Raw genomic sequence first — 13,690 nt, 5'->3', positions numbered from 1 at the left:
TTGTCTGTATTGGATGGTGTGTTGAGGGATGAATTGTTAGTTTTACGTGAATGTTTAAGATGCCACATTATGGAATGGGAGCATGATGGACACTCCGGTATGAGAGCAAGTAAGTGCAAGATTAGGGCAGAATATTGGTGGTAAGGTCTTGACTGTAATGTGGAGAGATAAATAAGAGACTACATAGCGGGTGTATGGAATGCCAAGCCACAGAAAATTCTAGTATACACTCCTGTGAATCTCATGAAATGGACGGGCCATGGAAGAAAGTTGGGTTGGATATTTTTGGGCCATACAAGGTTCTGTGTACATGGCCAAAATAAACTATGATAATTGATTTTTCTAGTCAAATTCACCAATCAATTTACCACTGCAGGTTTGTTAAGTTCCCAGAGGAATTTTGGCAAAGGGAAGGTATTCCAGAGATCACTGTGACGGATAGTGGGGTTCAATTTGTGTTGAAGGTCAGGAAGAATTTTTTTAAAAGGTGTGATGTTGAGCACATATGTTTTTCTGTACATTATCCCTAAAGCAATTGACTTGTTGAGAGGTGAATATTTTTAATATTGCCAGTTTTCTTGTTGCTGCTGTCCGTCTTAGGGAAAAAAGACTCCCTATGGTGATTGAAACATGAATATGTTTCTGAATTTTATTGCACTGTAACTGTTTTTATCCGATATATCCTTTTAAGCTTTGTATATATTTTTATGACACCCATTCGTACTGCAAGAATTATATTATTGTTGTCCTGTGTTTTGTATTGTACTTTTATGATTTTAATTAATCGAATAAAGTGGATTGGCTTGACTTGACTTGAGAGGTGAAACCTTACCTTAAAGGAAGGTTTACATTTGAATGTTCCTCAAGAAAGTCAATAGATAAGTGCTATAAACAAGTTAGTGTGAGCGTATTGGACATCTTCTAAAAGTGTCACTACTAAGTGCCTTTTGAGTTAATGAATGAAAACAAGCTGAGGATGTTATTGTCTAAGGGTGTAAAGAGAGACAGTTTGTATAAGGAGAAGGAAAAAGGGATGAAAGACATTTGGAATTGAGGTTTTTAATTGGACGACTGGGTGCAAGTGATTGAAATGTGTTTAATTGCAAGAAAGTGATTACAAGGCCAGCACTCAATATAAAACGTGAGACGTGTGAAAAGACTGGTGGAAGTCCCATTCCTAAATCCCAAGCTCTGCGCCAAAAGGGTTTATAAAGGCGCCAGGATGGGCTAATTATTATGCGATATATTAACATATGCAATGTGTGTCAAGAAACTTTAGCTCAGTGTCCTTACTTTATTGTTGTTCAAGGACTTGTGTTTGTGCTTAAATGTTATTCTAGAGTCATCTTTATTTGCTGTTCAACAATATGTTTTATGTCAATTTAGTCATGTTAATTGTTTAAGAGAGAGATATGTTACATATCATGCTTGTGATAACTCATGGAACACCATGAGACAATTGTGTTCCATGGATTGTGGTGAGTGCTGGCTGTGACAGTTGGCTGGCATGGCAGCTCCCTCCCTTCGACAACAGATCAAATTGCCTACCTATTTATACATATTGCTCCAAGGAGGTTAATTTCATATCCATTGCTCAGAGCTTAAATAAACGTGTTGATTTAACCCCTCCCGTGCTCATGACGAGCTGAACTCGTCCTGAGTCACGGTGCCGCTGTGCTCATGACGAGCTGAGCTCGTCATGACCTGCGCGGCGCTCACACGCGGGGCTAATTAAAACGGTCTCAGCTCGTCATGAGCACAGCGCCACCGTGCTGCTTGACGAGCTGAGCTTGTCACGAGCACCGCAGCGCTGCACGCGGGCCCCCCCTCCCCCCAGCACAGCAGGGGAATTAGCCCAGCAGGGAAGGGGTTAGAAGTTATTATGTAAGGACCTTCCTCTTAACAGAACTGAAATCTTTCTCCCATCCAGGAGTTGGGATGCTTTGCCATCGAGTCCCTATTGCCACTGGTTGTTGAGATCGAGATGTGATCTACCCCCTGTATCAAGGAGACCTTGTGGTGTTTGGTTGATGCCAGGGTTGGAATGGGTGCCAACAAAAATTAATGAGGCAAGGGGCTAATAAGGCAGAGGGGAGAAACAAATGTGTTTCCCCAAAGATAGGATTAAAAATAATGGGGATTCATTTATCTCATGGGGAGAGTTCAAGATGCTTCTGACCCATGGTCTCCCTTTAATGAGCTGTGGGGGCTCTCGTCAAGACCAGTGACCCTCTTTCCTATCAAATGTCAGAAGAAAAAATAGAGCATTAGACACAACTGGGAAGTATGTGGATCTAGCCGCTACTTCCTTCTATTTGCAGTTCAGCTTAAATTCCTATCAGTGGGGTTAATATGTCTCTCACTGGAAGGGAAAGGACCCAGACTAACATTGCATCCAGATCTGTGCCTAATGCGTACCCCTTCCTTGTTCAGCTGATATCTTGGGCATTTGGGCAATTGTCAAAGCTAAGACACATCACATGTCATTTACATTAGCCATCTTTTAAGGACCACTATTGATTCATACGTCGTACCGTTAATGGTTTGAAATTAGTCAAATATCCCTCACTGATTTGTGTGTCTAGTGACTTGAATATTACTTATTATTGCTTTAAAGACAGACGTGGGATTGTATTGGACACTTCATTGGTACAAGTATCTTCTGAAGCCAATAATGAATACACTTGTGCTGTCTCACTCATGGAGGCCCTTACAGTCACACGACTCAGGCTTAGCCTTTTTTTTATAGGCATTATGCATAGTCAAGGACAAAATATATCTTTACAAATGATGAAAAAAGAGTAGAACAGGTGAAATGTTGGGAAAGATATTTGCACGGCACTGGCAGAGTTTATTGAATTTGCAGGTGGATTAACATGATTTACCCAATTGCACATGGACGAAAGTAAAACCTGCTGTCAAACAATTCATTTTTTAAATTGATAAGTATGGATATGGAGGCATGTTGGTTAATAACATAGATGCAACCTGCCCAATTGTTTAATAGGAAGAGTTCAAAGCTTTTTTTACGGATGTTATTAAAAAGGAAACCAATCAGGCAGTCTAGAGTTGGGATGAGGGGACTTCAGTGCTTGCAGACATGTCTGATTAAATAAGACCAGCTTCTCTAGCTGTGTCTCTTCTGCAAGTGGTGAGAATGTACATATAACTCTGGAGAGTCTGTAGCGTGGACTAAAGATGAATTCTATTGTCTGGTTACAGGTTGAAATTTTTATGATTTAAGCCAGGAATTTGTAAATTGTTCAACAGTCTGTGGTGGTTTCCCCATCTATCAGTTGAGTGTGTCTGACCTTTGATGCCTATGTAGGTTGGCGATCCTGGGAATTGTAGGCTGTGCATCATTGCTGGAGGAAAGTAGCTGAATAGTTTGGAACAATTCGAGACTGCACAGGTTTCCATGGAGCACAATGTAGTGTAGTTAATATCCATCAGCTATGCTGTAAGAGATAAAGTGGAGAGCAGCAAGCTATAAAGTGTTCACTTTAGAAGTTTAAAACGTTTTTTCAAAAGCCCTCCTTTTAATATTAGAGGTACTTGGTGTTTGCTGTGGTGCCTCTGCATTTTCATATCCAAGTCCTTCTATCTGTGTTGACATCAACTTTTGAATTATGCAACCCCCCTTGTAATGTCAGCAAGCGCCAGTCCATAAGTTAGAGTTCATAGTCTTAGGCACTTTGTTTGATATCTCCAAAAGGCAGATATATCTGCCAAGGGACTGGGCATAAATGTTTCAGTTTTGCTTTTACAGTTCAGGCAAGGAAGGGTAATGGCTAAAACAGCAGCTGTTCGTTGTATCGAGGTCCATCTCAAACTTTTAAATGAGGCACATTTTGTAGTTAGGTCTACAGCATCAGGGAACTACTATATCCCCATTCCTATTCCGGAATCTACTGTGAGCCTTGAATAGGTGCTGTGCCCATTGCACCTGTAACGAGGTACAGTATTTGATACCTTTCCTTTAAATTTTCAAGTTTTTGGGTGGCCCCTATGACGCGTCCACCCTTGTGGGACAATGGAGCTCTTTAGAAAGGCTTGCCATTCTCAAACTGGAAGTAGGCTTATAGCTAAAATAGTGGTTTGCTCAGTTCAGTTCATAAGTCTTTATTTCGATAATAAAATCATAAAAGACAGAAATATCAAGACCGTTAATTATAAAATTTTGACATAAAAAGCCAGCTTAACAGCAACTTTTAAAAGGGATATTAAACAGTATGAAAAGACTTATAGCAATACAAAAATACATTGACAATCATTTTTGTTAAGATCATTTCAAAGATAAAATCATTTCAAGATTATAATACATTTGTTTTCCTAGTGCGAATAACCCATGCCCACCCAAGAAATTTGGCAAGGCCGACTACCACCAGCTCGGAGGTATTAGTGCGGAATATCTTCAGGGCTTCGGCACTCCCTTTTATTCCCAGACTACAACAAGTGGGCCTGAGCCATTTCAGTCTAGGTACATGATAAGCTGGGCATGCGAAGAGAAAGTGGCCCATACTCTCCAAATAAGTTGGACAGAAGGGGCAATGATCACAAGAATTGGCGGACCACTTGGAAGTGAAGGAATTAATGGGTAAAGACCCGACACGGAATTGGTGGTGTAGTTTCCGGTCAAGGGTCTTGGTGATCACATCCCAATAGGTTTCCAACGAGGGGGTCACTTTGAAGGTCAAGAAGAGGCCAGTTAAACTGGTGGAATCGTCTGACTGAACTACAAAAGAATGTTTAACTGAGGCCCAATACATATCTTTAAGGTCCTGTTTGGATGGGAACAAGGAAGTCCCCGGACAGACCCATAGCTGATTAAGGCCCATCTCTTCTAAAACCATTTTCACTTCCCTCAGCCATACAATTTTTGAGGCACTCAATGTTGATTTTATCTCGGCAAGTTCGCTGGCAAATAGGCTGAGATCTGGTGAGGTCCAAATCCGTCGCCACAAGGCCACCAAGTGGTACCGGGCTAACTCTTTAATGGGTTTAACGCCCAAATCTAGTAACAGAGGTTTCGTGGGTGTAGATTGGGGGAGGCCTGTCAAATTCTGCAAAAATTTATTTTGGACTTTGGTCAGAAGGTTTAGATCTTTAAAACCCCAAAGGTCAGCACCATACAGGACGGCTGCATTAATTTTGGCATCATAGATCTTAAGTGCTGGAGCAATACGTTTAGTATGGGATTTCTTATGCTCCTGAATTAAGCAACCAGTTAGGCGTGCAAATTTAAGGTATGAAGCCTCAATCTGGGGTTTCCAACTAAGGCGGTAGTCTAAAGTCACACCCAAATATCTCATTACCTCGACTTGTTCAACACTATCACCATTTAAGCTAACTGAGCTTTTGATGGAACGATTTTTGCTAAAGACCATAAATTTGGTCTTGTTAATGTTGATTTGTAAGTCATTAGCCCTGCAGAACTCATCAAATCTATTGAGTGCGGTCTGTAGCCCTTTTCGAGTTTTAGAGAGGAGCAAAGTATCGTCGGCAAAGATTAGCATCGGATACCTGGTTCCTCCCAAACTTGGTGCATCTGTTGGGGTCTTATCAAAGAACTCGACTACTTGATTAATAAACAAGAGGAATAGGGTAGGGGCCAACACACAGCCCTGACGGACTCCACGTGTTACTGGGAAGCTGTCAGACACCTGCCCTTGCTTCCCCCATCTCACCCAGGCAAAATTGTCCTCATGTAATCTGATTACTAAGTTCAGGAGTTCAGACGGCATGCCCATAGAGTTGAAAGCGTTCCACATTTTTTCCCTGGGCACAAGGTCGAAGGCCGACTTGAGATCCACAAAGGCGGCATAGATTGCTCCTCCACCTATCAGGACAGTCTTCCAGTACAACATAGTTAGTCGAAAGACCTGATCTATTGTACTGGTTCCAGATCTAAATCCGGCTTGCATTGGTGATAAAATGTTAGCCTGTTCCATCCATCCCTGGATTCTTACAAGGATCATCCTAGCAGTTATTTTTTTGAATTGTGTCGATCAAACTGATCGGGCGGTAGTTGCCCGGAACCGATCGGTCACCTTTTTTAAAAATGGGTAAAATCTCCGCCCCTTTCCAGGAGACAGGGATCCTTGCCCCTTTGGCAATAGCATTGATAAGCATGGTTATATAGGGAACCCAGATATGTGAATTAATTTTAAAAAGATCTGCCGGAATTGCATCCATTCCTGGTGCTTTCCCAGATTGTACCATACTAAGGGCTGACTCTGCCTCTGAGTAGGTAAAAATTAGGGAAGGGCAAGGGTTATAAGATGAAGATTCCTCCTTTATATGCTCTATATGTTGCTCCGTGGTTATAGCCCTAAACTGGGAGGAGTAAAAAGTTACCCACTCGGCTTGGGGGACATAATTGACTGGAATTCTGGAATCCGGATTGAGACCCCACTTAACGATTTCCCAAAACCTAATTTGATTGGATGCCTGGCACGCCATGTGGAGCTCTAACCAGAGCTGCTCATCCCATTCTTTCTTGGCGGCCCATTGGGCTCTTTTATATAACTGACGCGCTATTTTGATGTCACTGATAACACGAGTTTTAATCGCCTTGATCAAACTACTATGTGCCTCCCTACAACTCTTATTATACCATGTGTTTTGATGGCCTGAAACCTTATCCTTCTTTAGTTTAAAGGGTTTAGTTAATAGGATTTTGAGTTTTGAAAAGCACTGTTCATGAAGATCGCTAATCTGAGTGATGCCCCCTGAAGGGTATGGGAGTGCTTTCATCTGGTTAAGGGCAGCCGAGGCTTCCTGTTCTATACCATTTAGAATGGAGGGGTCTTCGAGTACCCTGGACCATCTAACTCTTCTTCTGTCATTGGTCAGAATAGCTTCAGACGTTAGACAGAGGTTTTTAAGAGGTTCGCCTCTATTCCCATCAATCTTCAAGGTTAGCGAAAGGGGATTGTGGTCGCTCTCTGGTCGTGCTACTACCTCCATAGTGGTTTGCAAGTATGAGGGGTTGTGTGTTTGTTGCCCGCATGGCCAATTAGGGAACTCGGTTCCGGTTTCAGTGGCAGATCTGACCCAAGCAATAGGCTCATGAGCAGAACTACATACGTTCTTCCTGATAGAAATCTAGCTTCTGTTATACGGAAAAATAGCCAGGGGTAGTGACACAATCCCAAAACAGTGGTCTAAAGGGTTTATCTGTGCTTTTCCTGTGGTTTCCTTTCTGAATGGTGTTCACACGCTTGTTTTTGCCATCTTAAGGCCAGAAACTATTATGGGTTGTCCCATTCGAAGATGTTGGTAGAAGTTCCCCAACTTAGTGATCCTGAAAATAGGATGGTAAATCATTGAAATACCACAGGCTGAAGATATCTTTTCCCATTTAGCTCTAATCTATGGTTACATTTAGATACATTTTTTATATCATAAATGTTTGCACTAGCTGCATCCTATTTGTGGGTTTCTCTTGACCAAAAGGTTTGAAGGTAACACTAAAATCATAGCAGTAGTGAACAATGTTTCCATAAAGCAAATTCTCTTTTACTCTGTACCCATTGAAAACAAGCAGTTTTGTATACCCTTAACATCTCTAAACCAAATCAAGTTTTAGTAATTGTTTGGAATTTAGCTGATTGGCTAATACATTTGACCAGATAGCTGATTTGGAACATTTGCATGTATATTTACACCCTGTCTACCAGGGACCACAATGGTCCAAAGCAAGGTCAGTCCAAGAACACTCAAGGGTTAACCTTGCAGTCTTTATGTAGAATTATCAAGCCTGGAAATTGACTGCTCTGAAATTGAAGAATGAATGCTTTTTGACATCAAGTTAAACAGTTTTCCTGACCGATTTCATCTAAGGAGATTCTGCTCTTTAATGTTTTTATCCTTCTGTAGAATACTTTTGAAAAAGTGGTAATGGAAATGTTAGATCAGATTGGAAAAGTGTGCACAAAGGATGGAGTAATGGACTTTTTAAATGGGGGAGATCATAATGTCAAGATTGCAGAGTCGAGCTGTTATCTAAAACAAGATGTAGCTGGTGTAATCGACATAGGTCTACAATAAAAATAGAAACAGAGGGGGAGAAGTGATGCAAAACTCTTTTGATGAAACACAATCTACATTTATGAAGAGTACAGAAGGATATCTCCATTAGAGTCACTTGTGTCTACACTCACAGATTTTAAGGGTTGATTATACAGTTATGCATTTCACTCTTGTGTAGTATAGGAACATTTAAAATAATGTATACTTGTGAGAGCAGTCATTCTATGGTGGAGGGCTATTTTCAAATAATATTTTAATCTGATTCATAATTAGTGGAAACCGAACCAAGTATTATTGATGAAAATGAATAATGCTAGAATTCATTGGACCCCAGGATTTTTAGTATGTCTGGAAAGTCCATTAGAGGTAGCTGTCACTATTTGTAGTGCCCCTCCTGTTTGGTGTAAGAATGTGTAGTTTCTGTACTTTTCGCAAGCTTTGCTGGAGATAGCCAGATCCAGCCCCTAAATTATTTTACACTTAGACACTTAGACAAAAGTAAAACAATAATTGGGTGAATGCAATCATTCTCTCCGGCTGGCTTTGCCAATGCAGACCTATTAGCTTTGCCATTCGTTTTTGCCAATGCTATTCAGCATCAACAAAAAAGAGGAGAAAAATGGTTATTGCCGATGCTGAACAGTATGACGTATAAGCGATGATCTATACATGCGCATGTATGCCGGAGCATGCACATGTATGCCTCATGAGGCCAACGGCCACCACCAGATGAAGTTTATGTGCATAAGGTCAATATGCATGCACATTTGTGATGATACAACAGTAATTGCTTTTATTTGCCATTCCAAAATTGTCAGATACTGATCTCGGAGAGCTAAAAAAAAAAAAAAATGACTAAGAAGCAAAATTGCATGGAAAAAATAAGAGGGGACCAGGTACCAAATTGCAGCTGACAGACCCTGCAAAAAGAATGGTTTTAAAGAGGAGTATGAAGATGGATAGGGGAAAAATGGAAGAACAGTTGGGGGCAGTCCACAGCACCTAGTAGCGAGTGCATGGAAGAGGAACGGACGACTGAGGGAACAGTTTTAAACATGAAAAAGAAAGCAGAGCAAAAAGACTTTTGTCGGCAGCAATGCATTAACTGTTGGGGGATGGGTTAACAACACGGAGAGCAGATGTTTGAGGAAGGCAGCAGCACACAAGGGAGTGAGTAAATAAATACACACACTACTATGGAGTGCCAAAAGAGAAAGGGGAAAAAATGTCATCCTAATGCTAACAGTGGAATGACCAGAGTCATCCTTTGGCTTTCAGAATATAACTATAGTGATAGATTTTAATGCAGCCGAGACAATTCGTCTTAAACAACAATACAACATGTATACAAGACCTAACAAGGGCACATTTTGTTTGATCAGGACAGCAGCCACACATTATGGCCTAAGATATATAAATGTGGGGCCCCCCAATGTTCTTCTTATTCTATTAGTGGCTTAATGTTGTGATTCGCAATCCATTTGCTAATGGAGGCTGATCGAGCCTTGTATACTTTTACTACCTCAAATGACCTTAAACGGGGGATTTTTCAGCTTTGCCTCTGTTTACCTTATGTATCTCCCATTTGACAGTATCTTTAAAATATTTGAGGGTGTTGGCCACCATCATAGGCAGTCTGGGAGTTGATATTCTCCCCAATGCAGCTTGTGGAATTCTATTTGAGGGACAAATTGGAAATTGCCCAATTTACAGATAACGTTTTTTTCTGCTGAGCCTAACTATTCCTCGTCATACTCCTGTCCAGTTGCCGCCCAACCTTTCTGTGCTCCATGCACCAACTGCTGGCAGGACATGATACAGTAGAGTGTGTTCCCTCTTGTAGGCTAGTAGACTGGTAAGTAATTCGGTTCTCAAGTCACAATTTCCTATCCGTGCTTTTATTAATGACAAACATTTTTGGGGAAATCATTATTTGATTATTATTATTTTTTGTGCTTTTTCACAAAATACTAAACTGACAGCAAAAATGTGTTTGTTTGACTTGACTCTGAAGCGCTATCTTTTGCAAAACACAGTTCCTTTAAACCTAGTAGGAGTCTCCCTGCTGGGGCCCATTATTCTATGACTTGCATTGGGTTCTGTTGATACCCGGAATGAAATTAAAGATATCCATTGCAGTTTACAAGGCGGTCCTGGGATCTAGGCAGTTCTACTTTCAAAACTGGATAATCTGCGTTAATTTCTCTAAATCTATGTGGCTAATTTGGGCAAACATTGTGTTCTTTAAACTTTTCGATGACTAGCTATCAGCAATTTCTTATGGGCTGGATTTATAAAATCACTCATTCCACTTGAATTTCCAATAAATGTGAGTTTTCGTATTTACTCTATGGTTGTATAAGTATTAGTTATATTTTTATAGCTCTTACCTTAAGACACAAGACATCAAATTAACCAATAAAGATTGTATCTTGCAGAGCATAACCGGATACTTTGGTTCAGAACTGGAGGACAAGGTAATGGTGAACTGCGGGATCGACAAGAACCGATTCATAATTTCGGACCAGGAATTCAGGCATTCCACCAGGGTTCCACTTAAGGTATGTGATTTTATATGGCTGTTGATCCAGGCCCCCCACCCCCTTTTTTTTTGCTATTGTCTTACTGTAAGGGGTCGATGCGGCAGTCTGGCACCCTGTAAAACACGGTGAAATATTGCCCTCTCACACCCTGAGTCGTTTCTTCTCCTAAGATGTTTTTCATTGCCTGCCTTCTCATTACCCCAATCCGCTCTTTGCCAGTATTGTTTATTTGATCCATGGATTGTGATATAAGGGATGTGCATTTGTTTTTTATTGTTTATTGTTTTGTCTATTTCTTTCAGATTTGTATTGATTTTTGTCTTTATTCTTGTGTTTTGTATTTGAAAATGTAATAAAAAAAAATAAAAAAAAAGGTATGTGATTTGGACACTGATGGTCTTTCTTTTAGAACATGCAGTGATTCTTCGTTCACAGCGGACCGTATTTATTAGAGCTGACGCAGAGCACCAATGTCTATTTCTAATAGCTCAGGGTGATTCTTAGGAAGCTAGGCGTGTGGGTCAGCTGTATATTGTTATTATTAACGGTGGAGACCTTCAGGACAAGACTTGCTATTGTTTTCTGTTTCTATTATATTGCAATGGCTCATAGCAGGCTTCCACTTCCAGTTCTTCTTTTGCTTGTATTAGATGAAGACACACTCCTAGAAAGCTCCTTCTGTTTATGAGAGCGTCTCCTCCAGGAGAACCAGCATTGCTAGTCCTTTAGTATTTCATTTAACAAAGGGGTTTTAAAAATATAGCCATGCAAGCCCCTTTTGTCTTTTTGCTCAAATTGGACCTTTAGGGAATTTGTCATTGTAATACTTTTCTATTTCTGTTAGCATAGTGGGGCTCCTCTTCATTCATTATTTCAACTCTCTGTACATTTGCAAAAGTAAAACGTGGCTTCCGCAGTGCTGGTCATCTTGGTCCACGTGCTCTCATCATGAGAAAAGGATAAGCACGTGAGCAGATATATATTTTACCCTTCTCTAAACTATATGAGGGGAAAGTGGGCACCTGGAAATAGTGCCATGCTGCTACTTTTAATTCATCTCTCTCTGAAGAAGGACGGTCTCCCAGCAAATTAATTATGCCAATCCTTCCACCATCATGCTAGTTCTTATTTGATCTTTACTAGTAGAGGTTGTGCTCCTGGAAGCTAGCCCTGTCTGTTTTTATTTCCTTGTGCGAATATTTTCCTTCTTCAGAGTTTGATATGTTCTATTGAATTTAGTGTATTGTTGTTCATTACCAAGGCACCAGATAATATTTAGAAATAGGATAGTTTATTTAAATCTTTTGGGACTTTGGTGCTAATAGCATATATTTTGAGGAATAGAATATGTTTCTGATCGAGACTCCTAACCCCCAGATTCCTCACCTTTTAAATATTCCACAGGCGTCAAATGGGATCCTGAAATGTTTGAGCAGTTCCTCTGTGCACTGGTAGGTGGCACCATACAACTCGGCACTGACATCGCTCCCGATGGATGTTATGTACGGAGCCTACATAGGCACGACTCTTGTGGGTTTACATCAGTTTCTTTCTTTCCACACCGCCAGATACAAATCCATAGCTGCCTCTCCTTTCTTTGAGACCGTTTTCCACCTAAAGATTTTCAGTGCGATATTGAAATGTCACCTCCCAAGACAGGACTCAGACCCTGTGGATACTGTTGCAAATAAATGTCTGTGACAGATTCTCATCAGGATTATCTGTAGTGCCTGGGGTTGAGCCACAACTCGAAGGCCTGCAGTGACTGCGCGTCTATAAACTTGAAGGACATACAAGAGTACTTGGCGAAACTCAATTTACCAAACCCAAAAGACCCTGCAGCGAGGTCACTCCAAGTTGTTCCCGTCCTGTTCCCGGTCTATAAGTTGCAGGAATCATTCCAGAGGACATTCAACGTTAAGTCTAAGTCGAAAAAAACACAAAAAGATTCAGACGGGACTCTATCCATTCCCATTACTCACATACGCCTAAGAAGGTACGAGGAGGTTACCATGCCTCTTGATCTTGCTCCTGAAGTAAATAAAACGATATTGGAGCATATCCCTCAACTTGTCCTAGCACAGTAAAAGTTTCTTGGGCCATCTGTGACAACAAGGCAGATCAAAGAGTTCCGCAAGGCCGTGCTCCGACTCTTCTGATCCTTACCCACTCCTTTTGGTGTGCCTTCGGGCTCCAAGGAGCCGTGAGATCCTCCATCTGTTTGTTATAACACCAGCGGATTCTCCCTCAGCACCAGGTGGATCTCCAAACCCACCACTGGGCCACTTCCGGCTCCTGTACTGACTCCACATCTGATGCCATATTGCATGCCGGTCTCAAGAGCCTTGACGCCGATTCCAATGACACTGAAGTATGAGGTGCCATTTGTGTGTTATCTGACTTCAATTCGGCAGGGCTACAATCACGTGCTAAGACCACAGAAGGACCACCTCCTCCACCGGATTTTCCACCCCACACAGAAGGATACATACATTGCATTCCATATTTGGCACGGATTTGGATAATGATTATAATGCCAATGATGAAATGGGGCAGCCATACCACAAAGAAAATGGGTATGATGACCATCAAGAACCCAGAGGCCTTGATACTTCCCCTTAGTTGGGCCTCCTGTCACCCCCTGGTCCTGCCACTGATCACACGTATGGTAGCTGAAGTTCTTGAGCTCTAGTTCCCAACCTTCAAAGTCAAAGCCAGTGTCTTGACGGAAGTGCTGCACCCAGGGCAAACATCCACTGAGCCCCTTCTGCCCTTCAATGAGTCATTTACAGATACCCTTTTGGGGGCTATGGCCAAACCTTGTTCTCCCCCCCCCCCCCCCCCCCCCAGTCGGCTGCTAGATTGTGAAATGCCACTGCCCATCTTCGGACGACCAAGCATTTTTGTCTCAGAACCCTTCCCTGAAATCTTTCCCAAAAGGGAGTCCAAACATGTGGAGACCTTTGGGAAGAGGGTGTTTTCTTCCCCCAGCTTGACCCTTAGATCTGAGAATGCCAGCTGTCTCCTAGGCTGCTAATCCCACGCTCTTCAGGATTTTCTGGCTCTTTTCTTCTTGGGTATCCCAGAAGACCTCCGACCTGTCCTAACACAAG

The 13,690-nt window shown here is 41.6% G+C and overlaps 1 protein-coding gene across 2 annotated transcripts in view; it reads left to right on the top strand.

Annotated features, from left to right (window-relative positions):
- The window catches only part of NUDT17 (nudix hydrolase 17), a 683,665-nt gene that overhangs the window by 108,273 nt on the left and 561,702 nt on the right, over window positions 1–13,690 (top strand). For both annotated transcript variants that reach the window (XM_078669378.1, XM_078669379.1), the window contains exon 2: window positions 10,473–10,595. In XM_078669378.1, the coding sequence (XP_078525504.1) occupies window positions 10,473–10,595 (123 nt within the window). The remainder of the gene's footprint in view (window positions 1–10,472; window positions 10,596–13,690) is intronic.

The sequence above is a fragment of the Lissotriton helveticus genome, chromosome 12 (genome assembly GCF_964261635.1).
Source record: "Lissotriton helveticus chromosome 12, aLisHel1.1, whole genome shotgun sequence".
Taxonomy (NCBI): domain Eukaryota; kingdom Metazoa; phylum Chordata; class Amphibia; order Caudata; family Salamandridae; genus Lissotriton; species Lissotriton helveticus.
This window is presented reverse-complemented; position numbering and strand designations above follow the sequence as displayed.